Source organism: Anomaloglossus baeobatrachus, chromosome 3, assembly GCF_048569485.1.
Source record: "Anomaloglossus baeobatrachus isolate aAnoBae1 chromosome 3, aAnoBae1.hap1, whole genome shotgun sequence".
Classification (NCBI taxonomy): Eukaryota; Metazoa; Chordata; class Amphibia; order Anura; family Aromobatidae; genus Anomaloglossus; species Anomaloglossus baeobatrachus.
Window position 1 is genome coordinate 519,186,725 of NC_134355.1, and position 18,130 is coordinate 519,204,854.

At 47.2% G+C, this 18,130-nt stretch overlaps 1 protein-coding gene across 1 annotated transcript in view; it reads right to left on the bottom strand.

The window, feature by feature from the left end:
- Positions 1-18,130, bottom strand: part of LOC142295484 (arylacetamide deacetylase-like) — an 89,320-nt gene that overhangs the window by 38,208 nt on the left and 32,982 nt on the right. The window contains exons 2-3 of the mRNA XM_075338589.1: positions 15,958-16,180; positions 9,872-9,941 (exon numbers count right to left, since the gene is read on the bottom strand). Of these exons, the coding sequence (XP_075194704.1) occupies positions 9,872-9,941; positions 15,958-16,180 (293 nt within the window). The remainder of the gene's footprint in view (positions 1-9,871; positions 9,942-15,957; positions 16,181-18,130) is intronic.

Genomic DNA, 18,130 nt, shown 5'->3' on the forward strand with positions numbered 1-18,130 from the left:
GCCATGAGGTCATCATTGAAGTTGCGGTTCCAAATAGGACGCTAGTTATGCCACTCATGATGACGTGTCACTCTACTTTTGTCTCCAGGAGGTGCATTGTGGTTCACCCTGGTTTGGGGCGGACCCAGGTTATAAAAGGGGCTGGAGCCAACAAGGAGGTGCGCAGTCTTCTATTATGCTCCGAAAGAGCACACCTCCATGTGTTGAACCCATTGCGGCTTTAGGACAGAGGTAGGCAGGGATAGGGTGTCGATGCAGGCCACCACCACAGTTGGTAACGCAGAACGGTTAAGACCAGCTCCTGTCCTACCAGTCCTGCTTGTGCAGCCCAGTGGCATTAACAGGCTTCCTGCTGCTGCTGATGCGCCTGCTGTCCACAGGTGTGCCCCTACGCACACGGTCAGCGTACTCAATGGCCCCTGTGTTGTTAACAGGGAGTTCCTGGGCTGGGTGGGCATGTGGACCCTGTGACGCTAACAGGGCTCACAGTCTCCAGATCCGAATGGCGTCTAACTCGGTTCAGGCTACTATTAGTTTCATAGCCACACAGCTCTGTATCCTCCACCAAACCTTCCAGTTGCCAACCTCTCCTTTTCCAACTGGGAGCACGGTGGACACTGACTGCTGATGGGGATATATACCTTTCTCTTTCTTTTCTTATTAATTTTCGTTATATAGCGGTCACAGATTATATACCACTTTATCCAAATCTGCCAGTCCCACTGTAACAGATGGTGTTTCTTCAGCAAATGTTACAGTTGCTTAACCACCAAATCCACGGACCAAAACTTTTTTCCCCTTTCCAACACACCTGTTCCCCTTTCCAACAGCATCTGTCCTTTTTCAACTCATTTTGGGATATGACCAAAAGTGCAACTGTGCAGGGACACCGTACTCAACGCCATCTCAGCACAGCAGCCATCCCTCGGTCCCTCCGATGTGGACAAGTAAAAGACCATTTCCTCCTATCCATGACAAAGCGTTGAGATTCACTCTGTGCAGCACTGGTGTTTAGTGGAAAAGTAGATCTAAGATTGCGTACCACATTCTGCAGATACTCCTGTATACGTGCGTCCATTTCTATGGCAGGAATTAGTTCGCCAAATTTTGTCTTGTACCGGGGATCTAACAGTGTGGCAACCCAGTATTCTGGATTACTTCAAATTTATACAATCCGAGGGTCATGTAGGTAGTGCAGCAAGAAGGCGCTCATGTGTCTTGTGCATCCAGGAGGACCAAGTCCTTGGTGTGTTGGTGGCAGAGAGGTGAGAATCGTGCATCCTTCCTCTGCCCTCTCCCCACAACCTCGCACAACCGAAATGTGAGCAAGCTCTCACTCATCTGCTGAGTCTTCCATGCCCATCGCCAGTTCGTCCTCCATTTCTTCATGGGCTCCTGCACTTTCATCAACACTTTTTGCTGATACTATGCGCCCTTGTTAATCCCTCTCCCTCACGATGACTGCCGCATAGGTGCCGCTGACCATCTGGACCTCGTAGATCTTGTTATCCCTTCCGCATATGACTCCTCCTGTACTTCCTCCCCTTCCTCTTGTCCCAACACCTGACTCCGAATAATAATTACAGTGTGCTCCATCATGTAGATGACCAGAATTGTCACGCTGAGAATGACATTGCCAGTGCTAAACATCTTCGTCGACATTTGTGAACTGTGTAGCAGGGTGCATAGGTCCTTGATCTGACACCACTCCAGCAGCGTGATCTGCACCACCTCTTGATCAAGTTATCCCAGGATATATGTCATACCGTATTTCAGCAGGGCTCTGCGGTGCTGCCACACACGCTGCAACATGTGCAGATTCCAATTCCTGCGTGTCGGAACATCGCATTTCCGGCGTTTAACTGCCAGACCCTAAGACTTCCGGAGTGATGAAAGTTGTTGAGCTGCTGTGTGCGCACGATGGAAGTGAGCACATAGCGAGCGTGCCCGCTGCACAAGGCCATATAGGCCGTGATGGTGTTTTAAAAATTGCTGGAGAATTCGGTTCAACACGTGAGCCATACAAGGCACGTGTGTCACATTGCCCTGAGGATGGCCCGCAGCCAGGTTTGCATCATTGCCGCACACGGCTGTTAAGTCACCAACGGAGTCCGCTCCGTCAATTTGTACTCCGGTCGCCAGGTGACAACGTGTTCCTTTCATGAATAGTGCTGATGATGGGAGAGTAGTCGATGCCAGCGGCGCAGGTGGACGCAGGTTATGCTCACCCACTGGGCTGCATTACCTTGACAGATGCAGAATCTCTGGCTGAATGTAACTGGTGGGTATCTCACAGATGAAATACCATCATTCAGCTACAACCAATGGGAAGACACCACACCCTTTTTTATGCCCATCCTGTCTGCAGACCACTGCCAGACATAGCTATGAACCTCTGGTTAATTTTACCCCCAGTTCAGTTTTATGATTTTGTGTGCTTGTTACCTGACTACTTTTCCTGCTTGCTGTTTATGTACCTTGTTGGCCGATCCGCATTTCACCTCTGCTTGTTTTCTGATTAAGTCCTGGCCGTCCCATTCTGTTCCTGTTCCTCAATTAATGTTTTGACCCTGCCTGACTACTATTCTCTGGAATAGCGGTGTGACTCACATTTCCCATACATTTCAAAGTAAAACTTTGACCGCCTGATGGCATTGAGCTCTGCTGCCAACATAGTAAGGAGGTGTGTGGTAGTCCTTGTGCGCAGTTGCAAGGAAGGGTGGCCTGACCACACAGGGTTTGCGCCAAGGTGGAGGACCCACACGAGGTTGAAGAGGCAGAAGCAGTGTATTAACTTCTACATACAGAAGAAGGATTGAAACAACTCGTGGGGACGGCAAGGCTTGTACAGCAGACCCTTCTCCATCTCTCACCATAGTTTGCCAGTGCCCAGTCAGTGACATGTAATGACCCTGTCTATGCTTACTGGTCCAAGTATCTGTGTTGAAATGCACCCTGTCGCACACAGATTTTCTCAAGGAAGTGGTGATGTTGTGTGCGACATGCTGGTGCAGCGCGGGCATGCTTTTCTTGGAGAAGCAGTGGTGATTGGGCATCTGGTACTGGGGCACAGCGACAGACATAAGGTCTGTAAAATCCTGTGTGTCCACTAGGCATAAAGGCAGCATTTTGGTAGCCAACAGCTTACTGAGGGATAGAGTCAACCACTTAGCTTTGTCATGGGTCGCAGTAAGTGGCCTTTTATTTGACCACATGTGAGGGACAGAGATCTGGCTGCTGTCTGTAGACGGTGTTGAGTAGGGTGTCCCTGGAAAAATGCAGGTTTGTGAGGAAAGTGCAGGCGGAGACATGATGTTGCCTTCATCTTGCCTTCAGATCTGTTCATCTTGTATCATTTTTAAAAAACACAGCAAGCAAGGGTTACTCCAAGCGGAGTCTACCTTTTTTCCAAAAATTGGGCACACAGACACCCCATCAGTGGCAGCACTTGTGCCCTAGTTGCAAACAGGATGTTTTGATTTGCATCAAGCACATTCAAAAATACGCCATAATTAACCGTCCCCAGCATGACACCGGGGTAGGTAGATAAAGTCTTTGCTGAACCATGACTTGGTCATCTTGGCTCCTTTTAAAAACAATGTAAGCAAGGGTTACTCCAAGCGGAGCCTCCCTTTTTTCCAAAAATTGTGCCCCACACACACCCACCCATTCAGTGGCAGCAGTTGTGCCATAGTTGTACACTTCACAGCTAGATTTGCATCAAGCACATTCCAAATCCACAAGCATTTACTCTCCCCAGGATGACACAGAGGTTGTAAATTCCTTCTGGATCCATGACTTGTTCATTTTGATGAACGTCAGTCTGTCTGTCCAAGACACGTTCAGAGACAACGCTGGCAGCTGTACACGACAAAATCTCCAAGGCGTAACTGGCTCTGGCCATTTTTCTAGATTTAAAGCCCAAAATGAGCAAGCTCTATTTGCAAAGTCATGGCATCGATGTTCATTTGTAGATACTCCTGTATCATCCTCTCCAGCCGTTGACTATGTGTCAGACTTGTTGTCTCTGGTGGCCTTGCAAAGGAGGGTCTAAAAAAATTATGAAAAGATTCCATTAAATTGCTGTTAACAGCACCAGATACGGTCCTACTGGTACGTGTAGACTGTTGAAGATGACGAGACCGTCCCATGTTTGTCAAGTTACAACTGGGAGATTCACTCCCTGCACCTGCACGGTTGTTTGGTGGAAAAGCGGATCTAAGATCGAGTAACAGCTTCTGCTGATACTCCTGCATAAGTGCGTCCCTTTCTATGGCTGGAATTATGTCACAAAATTTGGACTTGTACCGGGGATCTAATAGTGTGGCAAGCCAGTAGTCATCATCACTTCTAATTTTGACAATACGAGGGTCATGTTGGAGGTAGTGCAACAAGAAGGCACTCATGTGTCTTGCGCAGCCATGCGGACCAAGTCCACGCTGTGTTTGTGGCATAGAGGTGCTAACTGTTCTTTCTTCCTCTGACATCTCCCCCCAACCTCTTTCAACTGAAATTTGACCAAGGTCCCCCTCATCTGCTGAGTCTTCCATGTCCATGGACAGTTCGTCCTCCATATCTTCATGTCCTCCTGCACCTTCCTCAACATCTCGCCTGCTACCATGCGCCCTTGTTGATCCCTGTCCCCCATGGTCCCATGCCTGCCGCGTTGGTGATGATGAACGTCTGGACCTTGGTGATGTTGTTGTGGCTTGCGCATATGAATCCTCCTGTAGTTCCTCCCCTTCCTGTTGTCCCACCCCCTGACTCCGAATAGTGTTTAGCGTGTGCTCCAGCATGTAAATGACTGGAATCATCATGCTGATAATGGCATTGTCAGCGCTAAACATATTCGTCGCCATGTCGAAACTGTGCAGAAGGGTGCATAGGTCCTTGATCTGAGACCACACCATCAGGGTGATCTGCCCCACCTCTGCATCTCGTTGGCCCAGGCTATACGTCATGACGTATTGCACCAGGGCACGGCGGTGCTGCCACAGTCGCTGTAACATGTGGAGAGTTGAATTCCAGCGTGTCGCCACATCGCATTTCAGGCGATGAACCGGCAGGCCGAAAGACTTCTGGAGCGATGCAAGTCGCTCAGCTGCGGCGCTTGAACGGCGGAAGTGAGCAGACAGTTTTCGTGCCCTGTTCAGAAGGCCATCTAGGCCGGGATAGTGTGTTAAAAATTGCTGCACGACAAGGTTCAACACGTGAGCCATACAAGGTACGTGTGTCACCTTGCCCAGGCGAAGGGCCACACCCAGGTTTGCAGCATTGTCGCACACGGCCTTACCAGGCTGCAGGTTGAGTGGAGACAACCATTTATTAAACTCGGACCGCAGAGCTGACCACAACTCCTCAGCTGTGTGACTCTTATTCCCAAGACATGTCAAGCTAAAGACCGCCTGATGCCGTTGCGCTCTGCTGCCAGCATAGTAATGAGGGGTGCGTGATTCCTTCTGCGCAGTGAGAACGCTGGTGGCCTGACCAGGCAGGCTTGGGGCGGAGGTGGAGGACCCAGATGAGGTGGAGGATGCAGAAGCAGTGGCGGAACTTGGACAGACAGAGGATTGACACACAAGTCGTGGGGACGGCAAGACTTGTGCAGCAGACCCTTCACCATCTATCACCATAGTTACCCAGTGGCCAGTCAGTGACATGTAACGTCCCTGTCCATGCTTACTGGTCCAAGTATCGGTGGTGAAATGCACCCGTTGACACACAGAGTTTCTCAAGGAAGCGGTGATGTTGTGTGCGACATGCTGGTGTAGCGCGGGCACACCTTTCTTAGAGAAGTAGTGGCGACTAGGCATCTGGTACTGGGGCACAGCGACAGACATAAGGTCTCTAAAATCCTGTGTGTCCACCAGGCGGAAAGGCAGCATTTCGGTAGCCAACAGCTTACAGAGGGATAGAGTCAACCTCTTAGCTTTGTCATGGGTCGCAGGAAGTGGCCTTTTATTTGACCACATCTGAGGGACAGAGATCTGGCTGCTGTGTGTAGACGGTGTTGAGTAGGGTGTCCCTGGAAAAATGCAGGTTTGTGAGGAAAGTGCAGGCGGAGACATGATGTTGCCTTCATCCAACGTTGGTGCTATCGATGTTTGAGAGAGCTGTACACAATCACTTGTTTCCCCTTCCAAACCAACTGACGACCTACCAAGCAAACTGCCTGTTGCGGTTACAGTGGTGGAAGTTGTGGGTGGAAAAACAGGTGTGACAGCTGTCCCCACAGTCCTAGAAGATGACGAGCGCGCGGATGCACTGGAAGGGGCAGGCGGTGGATGGTTGGCTCCGCTAGGCCGCATTGCAGCACGGTGAGCTTCCCACCAGGCCATATGATATTTATTCATGTGACGATTCATGGAAGAAGTTGTCAAACTGCTGAGGTTTTGACCTCTACTAAGATAACCATGCCAAATGTTACAGATCACATAATTTGGGCGATCTTTTTTTATGTCAAAAAAGGACCAGGCTAGGCAAGGCTTAGAGGCCATGCGACCTGTTGATCCACCCCGAATAATGCTCAGAGGCAGAGTGGTGGCTGAGGATGCAGTTGTAGACGTGCTACCAGTGCTCCGACTGTGTCCAGGAAGGCGCAAGGTTACTTCGACGTCGGTTGCATCCTCCTCCACCGCCTCTGTTGACCTCCTCGAGTGTCTGACTGTGGGTTGACAGTAGGTGGGATCTAGAACTTCATCATCAATTGTTGTATTTGCACTCCCCTCCCCCTCAGACCGAGCCTCTTCTTGCCCTGACCGAATATTTAAGTTGTCATCCCAATCGGGTATCTGCGTCTCATCTTCATCAGTATGTTCCTCATTGTCTATAACCACAGTTGTTGGAAAGGCAGCATTTTGGTAGCCAACAGATTGCAGATGATGAAAGTCAACCTCCAAGCCATGTCATGCCCTTCTAAAAGCATGTAAAACACAGCGAGGGGACTCCAGCCACAGTCTCCCTCGTTTCCACTAACTGGGCCACACACACCCCACTTGACTGGCATCGGTTGAGCCCCCTTTTGAAAAAGAAAAAGATGCTTTGCATGAAGCACTCTCAAAAATACGCGTGCCTTTCCCGTCCCCTGGCTGACCCAGGGGAAGAAAAGTCCTCTGAGAGCCATGACTTGTTCATCTTGGTTCTTTTAGAGACACAGCGAGGGGACTCCAACCACAGTCTCCCTCGTTTCCACTAACTGGGCCACACACACCCCACTTGACTGGCATCGGTTGAGCCCCCTTTTGAAAAAGAAAAAGATGCTTTGCATGAAGCACTCTCAAAAATACGCGTGCCTTTCCGGCCCCTGGCTGACCCAGGGGAAGAAAAGTCCTCTGAGAGCCATGACTTGTTCATCTTGGTTCTTTTAGAGACACAGCGAGGGGACTCCAACCACAGTCTCCCTCGTTTCCACTAACTGGGCCACACACACCCCACTTGACTGGCATCGGTTGAGCCCCCTTTTGAAAAAGAAAAAGATGCTTTGCATGAAGCACTCTCAAAAATACGCGTGCCTTTCCCGTCCCCTGGCTGACCCAGGGGAAGAAAAGTCCTCTGAGAGCCATGACTTGTTCATCTTGGTTCTTTTAGAGACACAGCGAGGGGACTCCAACCACAGTCTCCCTCGTTTCCACTAACTGGGCCACACACACCCCACTTGACTGGCATCGGTTGAGCCCCCTTTTGAAAAAGAAAAAGATGCTTTGCATGAAGCACTCTCAAAAATACGCGTGCCTTTCCCGTCCCCTGGCTGACCCAGGGGAAGAAAAGTCCTCTGAGAGCCATGACTTGTTCATCTTGGTTCTTTTAGAGACATAGCGAGGGGACTCCAACCACAGTCTCCCTCGTTTCCACTAACTGGGCCACACACACCCCTCTTGACTGACATCAGTTGATGCCCCTTTTCAAAATGAAAAAGATGCTTTGCATGAAGCACTCTCAAAAATACGCGCGCCTTTCCCGTCCCCTGGCTGACCCAGGGGAAGAAAAGTCCTCTGAGAGCCATGTCCACATTGTCAGTGGACAGACACGTGTGCTTATCTGCCAGCAGACCCCCAGCAGCATTGAAGACAGGTTCCGAGAGAACGCTGGCTGCAGGACACGACAAGATCCCCAAGGCGTACGTGGCGAGCTCAGGCAATTTATCCAGATTGGAAGCCTAAAATGAGCAGGGCTCAAGTTGCACATTAATGGAATCGATGTTTCCTTGCATATACTCATATATCTGTGTGTCCTCCTCTTTTTCCTTGTCCAGCTCTTTTGTTTTCGCATGAGTATATGTCCTTGTCACTTTCCCATGTGTTGTGAGTTGTTTGTCACCTTTTGGACACCTTTGAGGGTGTTTTCTAGGTGTTTTTCTGTGTTTGTGATTGCCTGCCATTGTTTCCTATGCAGTTCGAGTTCGGTTCGTCGAACGTTCGACGAGCCGAACTCGAACGGGACCTCCGTTCGGCGAACCGACCTCGAGCCGAACCGGGACCGGTTCGCTCATCTCTAGTCACCACACATCCTCCTATATCCATGAGCCCCCACATAGTCTCCCATATACATCATACTCCTATATAGAGCACAAAGGAAAAACTCCAGCATCCATGTCTTTGTAAACATAAAACTTCGCCTTTATTTTAATAAAAATTTTAAATTCCATAAAAAAGTCCATGAATGAACAAGAAAGATGTGTTTCGAACGCTGGAGCATTCTTAATCATCTGCTTACATCATATACATCGAGGGTTTAAAAAGCAACATGAATTTTTGTACTGAACACGAGAGCACCTTCTGGTATGAATTTAAAGAACGAGTTAAATAATATTTATTGAGGGAATGCCCTCCTCTTTTTTTTTTTTTACCTTTGGCATTTTTTAACCCCTCATTAACCCCTTGTATGCTGTGTATCTAAATTGCATTATGTTAATTACCCTGTTCAGATGTGTCTTGTTATGTGGTATATCCGGTTGTTCCTCTTTTTAAACCCTCGATGTATATGATGTGAGCAGATGATTAAGAACGCTCCAGCGTTCGAAACGCATCTTTCTTGTTCATTGATGGACTGTTTTATGGAATTTTAAATTTTATTAAAATAAAGGCAAAGTTTTATTTTTACAAAGACATCGATGCTGGAGTTCTTCATTTGTGCTGAATTTGGACTTACCTACCCTCCCTGCACCGTCACTTCAATATCTCTGTGTGGTGAGCTCGAAATCTCTTTTTTCCTCCTATATAGAGCAGTAGCCCTGACATAGCCTTACTATATATAGTATGAGCCCCCACATGTGGCCCTATATACATTATGAGCCCTCACACATGACCTTACACAAAACATGAGCCTTCAAATAGCATCCTATATACAGCATGAGCCCCACATAGCCTCTGTAAATACAGTGTGAGCCCCCACGTAGCCTCCTAAATACAGCATGAGCCACCACATGCCATATATATATATATATATATATATATTTATTTTTTTTTAATTTCTCAAGTAAAAGACTAGAAGGCTAGACATTTTTTTTTTATCCTAAGGAGGGAGGTATGTGTTGCCGCCCAAAACATAATGAGGTAATCTAAAGTTTGTGTTTGAATAGGTTAAACAAAATTAAATGTCTAGTCTTCTAATCTTTTACTTCAAAAATGCATTCATTTTAGTACAAAATGTTACAGTGTTTTAGATATTTTACCCTATCAGATTTTGCTTTTATTCTTCAATGCTGAATGATATTTACACATTTGGTAAGTTAATCATTGGCGACTTTGTTTGTACTGCAGCGTGATCCAGGATCTAAAGTCTTTTGCACATATTTGATTCGGGCACGAGGTCATAGTATTCAGCAAAGCACAAAACTAACAATAGCAGCTTTAGAACAGTGGACAGTACTTACTTGATTGACACAATTACTGCATTCAGCGTATGTGCAGATTGTTTTGATAGATGATCATATGGCTTCATAGCTGCAGGACATTCAAACAAGTAACCGGATTAATTCTTCATATGAAAGAAATGCATAACATTTCGATATATTTGTAGACATTAAAACTCTAAAGTCATCTTCAGGATTCATTACAGAATAAGTATTTTAGTATACAGCAATGTGATAGAGATGAACAGATCGCTCCACTGTGAAAACACAATTTCTCTAGTCCTGACAAATTTTAGCAAACTGAAATTTGATTGGCAATATAAGAGATTGCAGCAGCCATAGAATGGACTCTTCATGTCAGGTGTGGCTATGTGGGAATCCCATAATGTTTTGCAGCTATGGCATTACATGCACAGTCAATGAAGGGGGACTATCACAGGCACTATAAAAGATAAGGGCAGGGAACGCAGTGGCTATTTTAGGACTTCATAATCTAGAGATAGGCATTCAGAGTGCACAACTTATTACACACAGAGATAGAAAAGGTCTAAACCATAGCGTGGTGTAGTACGGCAGTGCTAGAAAATGGTATTTTAAGGTACCGTCACACATAACGAGATCGCTAGCGAGATCGCAGCTGAGGCACGGTTTCCGTGACGCAGTAGCGATCCCGTTAGCGATCTTGTTATGTGTGACACCTACCAGCGATCAGGCCCCTGCTGTGAGATCTCTAGTCCTTGCAGAATGGTCCAGGCCATTTTCTTCAAAGGCGATGTCCTGCTGGGCAGGACACATCGCTCTGTTTGACACTGTGTGACAGGGTCACAGTGACTGCTGACATCGTTATACAGGTCACTACTGCGACCTGTATTGTTCCTGCATCGCTTGTAAGATCTGACTGTGACATCTCACTAGCGACCTCCCAGCGACTTACCTACGATCCCTATCAGGTCGAATCGTTTTCGGGATCACTGGTAAGTCGTTGTGTGTGACTGGGCCTTAAGTATCATCCTGTAATTAATACAAAAATTCAGGTGAAGGGGACATGTAGGATTTGCAGTGTCAGACTGTGATATTGTTGATCCACGATATTAAGGTCCTGTACAACAGTACAACACCACTGTTTTTTGCTTTTTTTCCTGTTTTTAAATACATTGCAAATTAAGAGTGTAGTGTAAAACCCCTACACTTCTGGCCTAATTTTGGGTTCATGTTAGAGTTTAAAAGGGTTTCAATTAATCCTTGGAGACCTCACAGTGCTATACATATTATCTGGGCTGTTAGAGGCTTAGCAGTATTTAGATTAAAATTTATGGGGTGGGAAATCAAAGAAGCTGTCAAACTACAATTTCAAAAGATTTACTCATCTCCAGTAACAACCCACTGAATCACTGTTATCAGCCAGGCATCTGTGCAGACAGACGTGCAGAGAAGATGCATTTTATGACTCCAAGTCCTCTGTACAATGGGAATCTTTGAGATGACTAAGACATTACTGAGTTCCCTAGTAACCATCTGAATGTTGGGTTTTTACATCACTCAAGCTCCGTGCCCAATCACCGCCAGCTTCACTGTCCCCACCTTCAGACAAATAAGTAATCAAGGTGTCCGATTTGTCTGATGATAGAGATAGTGAAGCCAGTGGTGATGTAAAACCTCAATATGAACCTGGGGACAGCAAGTTCTGGCACTGCTGGAATGACGCCAGCATGGCAGGGGAGTATAAGCTTTTTTATTTTATCTTGGCAAAGTGGGGATTGAGAAGGGGTTGTCCAAGTTATGGACAACCCCTTTAATACACTATTACTCTTTATTAAAAATAGAACATACTGAAATAGCATTTTGGCCTCATTTTCAATGTTGACATAGCATTTAGTGCTACGAGGAGATTAAACATTTACTGGCAGATATGCTACAGATATATATAACAACTTACCAGAAAAAACATAGAATGAAAGTAAACAAATCTGCTGAGAATTTAACTTATTGGAGATAAGGAAAGTGCTTTACAAATTGCTAATTGGTCCCACTGGGCACCCCTGCCCACAGGGCTTCCCAAAATTAGAAATTGGCATCATGTGATTTAAAATGTTACCTGGAGTTATCCCCTTGTGTTTAGTATATAATGCTGCTAATGCATATTCTAGTATCATTAAAACATTGAATGCAGAGATTTCTATTTGAATGCTAGATAGTTTGTATGATATTAAATATTTAAAATTGATCATTCTTTTCACTTCTTTATATTTTCCAATAAGCATCTACTGTTATTTATTATAACAGGATCATTACAAAAATGATCGGCATGTGACAAACGCTAACAGCAGCTAACCCTTTACATGGCAGTCTACCGAGTCTTTACACAATTTATTTCAATCAAATCTAATAAAATATGTAACCTAGGTTCCTCTGAACTAGATGGTTTCAGAAGCTTACACACATACAGTATATATACAGTTGGGAATTATTGACTGATCTTCCCATTAAATTTGTTGAAACTCAGTGTGTGTGTGTGTGTGTGTGTATATATATATATATATATATATACTAGAAGGTGGCCCGATTCTACGCATCGGGTATTCTAGAATTTACGTATTGTGTAGTTAATGTATGATTTTTGTTATATATATATATAGATGTTGTTGTGTGTAGTTACCAAGTGTTTGTGTAGGGCGCTGTACATGTTCTGAGTGTCGCGGGGGGTGAGAGCGGTGTTGTATGTGTGTTGCGTGTGTTGCGTTGTTTGTGGAGCGCTGTGTGTCTGTAGCGTTGTGTGTGTGTGTGTGTTGTGCGGTTTGTGTGGGTGTGGTGTGTTTTGGGGGGAGGTATGTTTTGAGCAATGTGTGTGTTGTGCAGTATGTGCGTATATTTGTGTGTGCAGCGTTGTCTGTGTGTGTGGGTGTCTGTGTAGGGCGTTGTTTGTGATTCCTAGTGTGTGTGTGTTGTGCAGTGCGCGTGTGTGTGTGTGTTGGGGGGAGGTGTGCACGTCCTATCGTGCTCCACCCGCTATGCTGCGCACTCCCAAACGTGCTCCATCCGCTATGCTGCGCACTCTCAAACGTGCTCCATCCGCCATGCTGCGCACTCTCAAACGTGGTCCATCCGCCATGCTGCGCACTCCCAAACGTGCTCCATCCGCCATGCTGCGCACTCCCAAACGTGCTCCATCCGCCATGCTGCGCACTCCCCATCGTGCACCATCCGGCATGCTGCGCACTCCGAAACGTGCTCCATCCGCCATGCTGCGCACTCCGAAACGTGCTCCATCCGCCATGCTGCGCAGTCCCAAACGTGCTCCATCCGCCATGCTGCGTACTCTCAAACGTGCTCCATCCGCCATGCTGCGCACTCCTAAACGTGCTCCATCCGCCATGCTGCGCACTGCCAAACGTGCTCCATCCGCCATGCTGCGCACTCCCAAACGTGCTCCATCCGCCATACTGCGCACTCCTAAACGTGCTCCATCCGCCATACTGCGCACTCCCCATCGTGCACCATCCGGCATGCTGCGCACTCCCAAACGTGCTCCATCCGTCATGCTGCGCACTCCCAAACGTGCTCCATCCGTCATGCTGCGCACTCCCAAACGTGCTCCATCCGCCATGCTGCGCACTCCGAAACGTGCTCCATCCGCCATGCTGCGCACCCCCCATCATGCTCCATCCGCTTGGGAGTGCGCAGCATGCCGGATGGTGCACGATGGGGAGTGCGCAGTATGGCGGATGGAGCACGTTTGGGAGTGCGCAGCATGGCGGATGGAGCACGTTTGGGAGTGCGCAGCATGGCGGATGGACCACGTTTGGGAGTGCGCAGTATGGCGGATGGACCACGTTTGCTCAGCGTCTGTCTTTCCAGCCTCCCTCAGCATCAGCCTCCGGTCCCCAGCCTTCCTCAGGATCAGCCTCTCTCGTCCCAGCCTCCTTCCTCCCAGCCTTCCTATCCCAGCCTCCTTCAGCATCAGCATTCCCCTCTTCCCCATGATCAGCCTCTCTGTTCCCAGCCTCCTCCAGCACGGCCTGGTCCTCTGCCGACACTCACACACCCGATCGCATCCACTCACACACACACCCGATGGCATCCACTCACACACACACCCGATCGCATCCACTCACACACACACCCGATCGCATCCACTCACACACACACCCGATCGCATCCACTCACACACACACCCGATCGCATCCACTCACACACACACCCGATCGCATCCACTCACACACACCCGATCGCATCCACTCACACACACAGACACTGACGATATCGCACTTACGCGCTCATACTCACAACATCCGGGGATATCACATGCTTCTGGCCATGTGATCCTCCGTCAGGTCCTGGAAGATCACAACAGCACATTTTCGCCGCCGAGAAGCAAGCGATATCCCAGGATGTTGTGAGTATGTGGATGCGATGTGAGGTGTGTGTGAGGTATGTGTGAGGTGTGTGTAAGAGTGAGTGTGAGTGTGATCTGATGTGTGTGTATGTTTGTGTGTGGATCTTCTGGCGCAGCAGGACCTTGATGGGCTTGATACGAACGTATCCACACCACTCCCACCACTGCCGTGCGAGCGGGGGCCGGGGGGGGGGGGGGGGGGAGGGAGTACAGTACTCACCTCCGTGACAGCGCTTGTAACCATGCGAGCATGGTTAGCAACGTATCCACACCAGTCCTGTGCGAGCGGGGGCGGGGGGGGGGGGGGGGGGTGGGCAGGGAGTACCGTACTCACCTCCGTGACAGCGGTGTCAGTTCGAGAAATGCGCGGGAGGAGGGAGGGGGTGGGGCCAGAGCTAACGTGCATTGCGTGACGGGGGCGGGGCGTGGCGGAATTGCCAATGCCTGCAGGGTGTCGGGGCGAGAGGCCAATCTGTGGGGGGGGCGGAGCCTGGGCGAGCGGCTGGCCAATCCGTGTGGGGGCGCAGCCTGGGCGAGCGGCCAATCGGTGTGGGGGGGCGGGGCCATGGCGAGCCCAGCGGCCAATCAGCTTTGTGTCACCGTAAGGACATGTCACGGTGACACTGTCACGGTGACACAATTTTGGAGCATGACAGACAGACAGACAGACAGAATAAGGCAATTATATATATAGATATTGTATACAGTGTGTCCACCCATATCCTGTCCACCGCCATTAACTTGAGAATGGCGGCAGCTATAGGCATAGAAGTGGTGTCTAGGTATAGTAAAGTAGCCATGCACTACGCAATGAAACCACCTATAGCGCCATCTGTTGGAAAACAACGGCGTTAGCATTTTTATCTCGAAAATGGAACAAGATAGAGAAAAAAGTGAATTACAAAGTTGTAGGGCATCATCAATTCAATACGAATCGGCACCTTGCATACAGAAATGCTATGATTAGAATATGTAAAACTCACAAGGCTGCGGACGTGAAGCGATACCTCATGGTGACCTTCCTACAAGTCATTAGGTACGGTGGCTGCGTGGAGTGGCCTCCACGCTCACCTGAGCTGACCCCATTGGACTTCTTTCTGTGAGGTCACAACAAACAGCAGGTGTATGCGACCCCTCCACCAACATTGCAGGACCTACGACGACATATCGCAGATGCTTGTGCAAACGTGTCACCTACCATATTGCACAACGTGCAGCAAGATACAGTATGCTGTCCAGAGTCCAGATGTGCATTGCAGCTGACGGTGGCCACTTTGAGCATCAAAGTGATATGAGCGCCATATGCGTGACCAGCATTCAATGTTTTGGGGGGGAGGGTCACTTTTTTCTCTATCTCGTTACGTTTTCGAGATAAAAATGCTAACTTCGTTGTTTTCCACCAGGTGGCGCTATAGGTGATTTCATTACGTAGCGCATGGCTACTTTACTATACCTAGACACCACTTCTATGCCTATAGCTGCCGCCATTCTCAAGTTAATGGTGGTGGACAGGATATGGGTGGACACACTGTACACACACACACACACACACACACACACACACACACGCATACCTCAAACTATCAAGCAATATTCAGCAATTGCTCTGATTTAGTATGTACTAAAGTGGTTTTAAGAGTTTCCTTTTTTTCCTGAGAAAAAGATACACGGATACAACATTTTCTACAGTATCTTTCTAAATATTGTTGCTTACCTGCACTTCCAACGCACCATCCCCCACCATGGATGTAGATAATTGCTCTTTTCAATGCATTTGATTTTCCTTTAGGTATATACAATCGAACTGGAACATCACTGAACAATGTGTCAGTCACAGTAACGTGGTCATCAGATGTGGGCTCTGTGTGTTCAGCATAAGTTAGAAGCATCATAACATCCATGTAATGCTTCACCCCGAACATCTCAGCCAAATTACCCTGTGATGGAGATACAAATGCCCATACAGAATAAGTAAAATATATCTTTGTACCGTGTTAGCCAGTAGAGATAAAAAAAAATTGTTTAAAAGAACTAAAAGTTTATAACTAATAGTTCTTTTAAACAATTTTTTCATATAGAATAAGCAAGATCTAATATAATAACAGGGTAAAAACACTAGCACAAGAACTGTGGCATATGATAAAGGCCATACACAGCGGCAGACGTTTTCACTGAGTCTACTCTTCACCAGAGCTAGGGAATGGATGACTGGAGTTAATAAGATATATTGCTTCCTTTTAGATAATAACATTTTTAAAGACTTTTTGTCCCCCAAAAACTGTTTGCTTCTGAAGCTCGCCCATTTATGACTTAAGGCTGCTTTACACGCTGCGATCTCGCTAGCGAGATCGCTAGCGTGCGTACCTGTCCCCGTCGTTTGTGGGTCACGGGCAAATCGCTGCCCCTGGTGCCCAACATCACTCGGACCCGACACACTATTTACCTGCCTGGCGGCGGCGCTGTGACCGGCGAACCGCCTCCTTTCTAAGGTGGCGGTTCATTCGGCGTCACAGCGATTTCACTAAGCGGGCGTCCAATCGAAGCGGAGGGGCGGAGATGAGCGGGACAAACATCTCGCCCACATTCTTCCTTCCTCATTGCGGGCGGCCGCAGGTAAGGTAAGGTTCCTCGTGCCTGCGGTGTCACACATAGTGATGTGTGCTGCCGCAGGAACGAGGAACAACATCTATAAACAACCATTAACAATTTTTGGTTTTAGGACGACCTCTCCATGGAGAACGATTTTCACCACTTTGGAGGACGTTTGCAGCAGCAACGATATTTGGGAATGGAGGAGCGTGTCAACGATCAACGATAAGGTGAGTATTTTTGCTCGTTAGCAGTCGCTCGTATGTTTCACACGCAACGACGTCGCTAACAAGGCCGGATGTGCGTCACAAATTCCGTGACCGCAACGACATCGTGTCAGCGATGTCGTTGCGCGTAAAGCGGCCTTTATGCTCTAATTGACTGTTTTTAAAATATATACGGTAAGATTATATCAAACATCTTAAAAGGAACCTGTCACCATGAGAATGGAGTCTGATTTCCAGGAATAATGTAATAGAGCAGGAAGCACTGAGCAGTGTGATATACAATAATCTTTTTTCAAAACTTATATAACTCAGGTTTTCATCATTTAATTGTTCTTTGTGGGATTTTTGGTCCAGTGAGTGGTTCTATCAATGATTGACAGCTAATTTTAAATCTTTGCTTAAACAAAAGCTGTCAATCGCTGTTACGACTGCCCACTGGGCCAAAAAAAATCACAGAAGGAGCAGCAGATTCAGTAATTAACACAGGTTGTACTGACGTTTATGTAACAAATCTATATATCAGTGTACTCTACTCCTCTTGCTCTATAACACGGTGCCTGCAATGCAAAGCCAAAATGCCATTACTTTAACTTTTATTGTAAGGTACATTATATACTATGCATTTTTAAGGTCCTATTGGGAAACACTTAGACACAGGATAAGGCTTTATTCAGATGTCCGTGTTTTATGCACGTGCTCTCTGAGGTTTTCATGGTATAGAACAGATACCACTATAGTCATGCCCATGCCTTTTTGTGAAGTGTTTGTACGTAAAGCAAACATGAAGACAGTTTTTATTATTGACATGTTAGATGAAAATCCTCTATACAAACCTATGGGTCCAGTAAGATCACAAATAAAAATGTTAATTGTGTGCATTTCATGATTAACATTGTAATGTATAGGAGAATCTTTGTAATTTTAACTATATATATTTTTTTCACAAGTGAAAAATCACTGAAACTCGGACCGGATTTTGAATACATGGAAAATTACAGTCATCTGAATGAGGTCTAAAAGTCAACTTATTGAAAAATTGTTAACATTTACCTTCACTACATATGCTATATT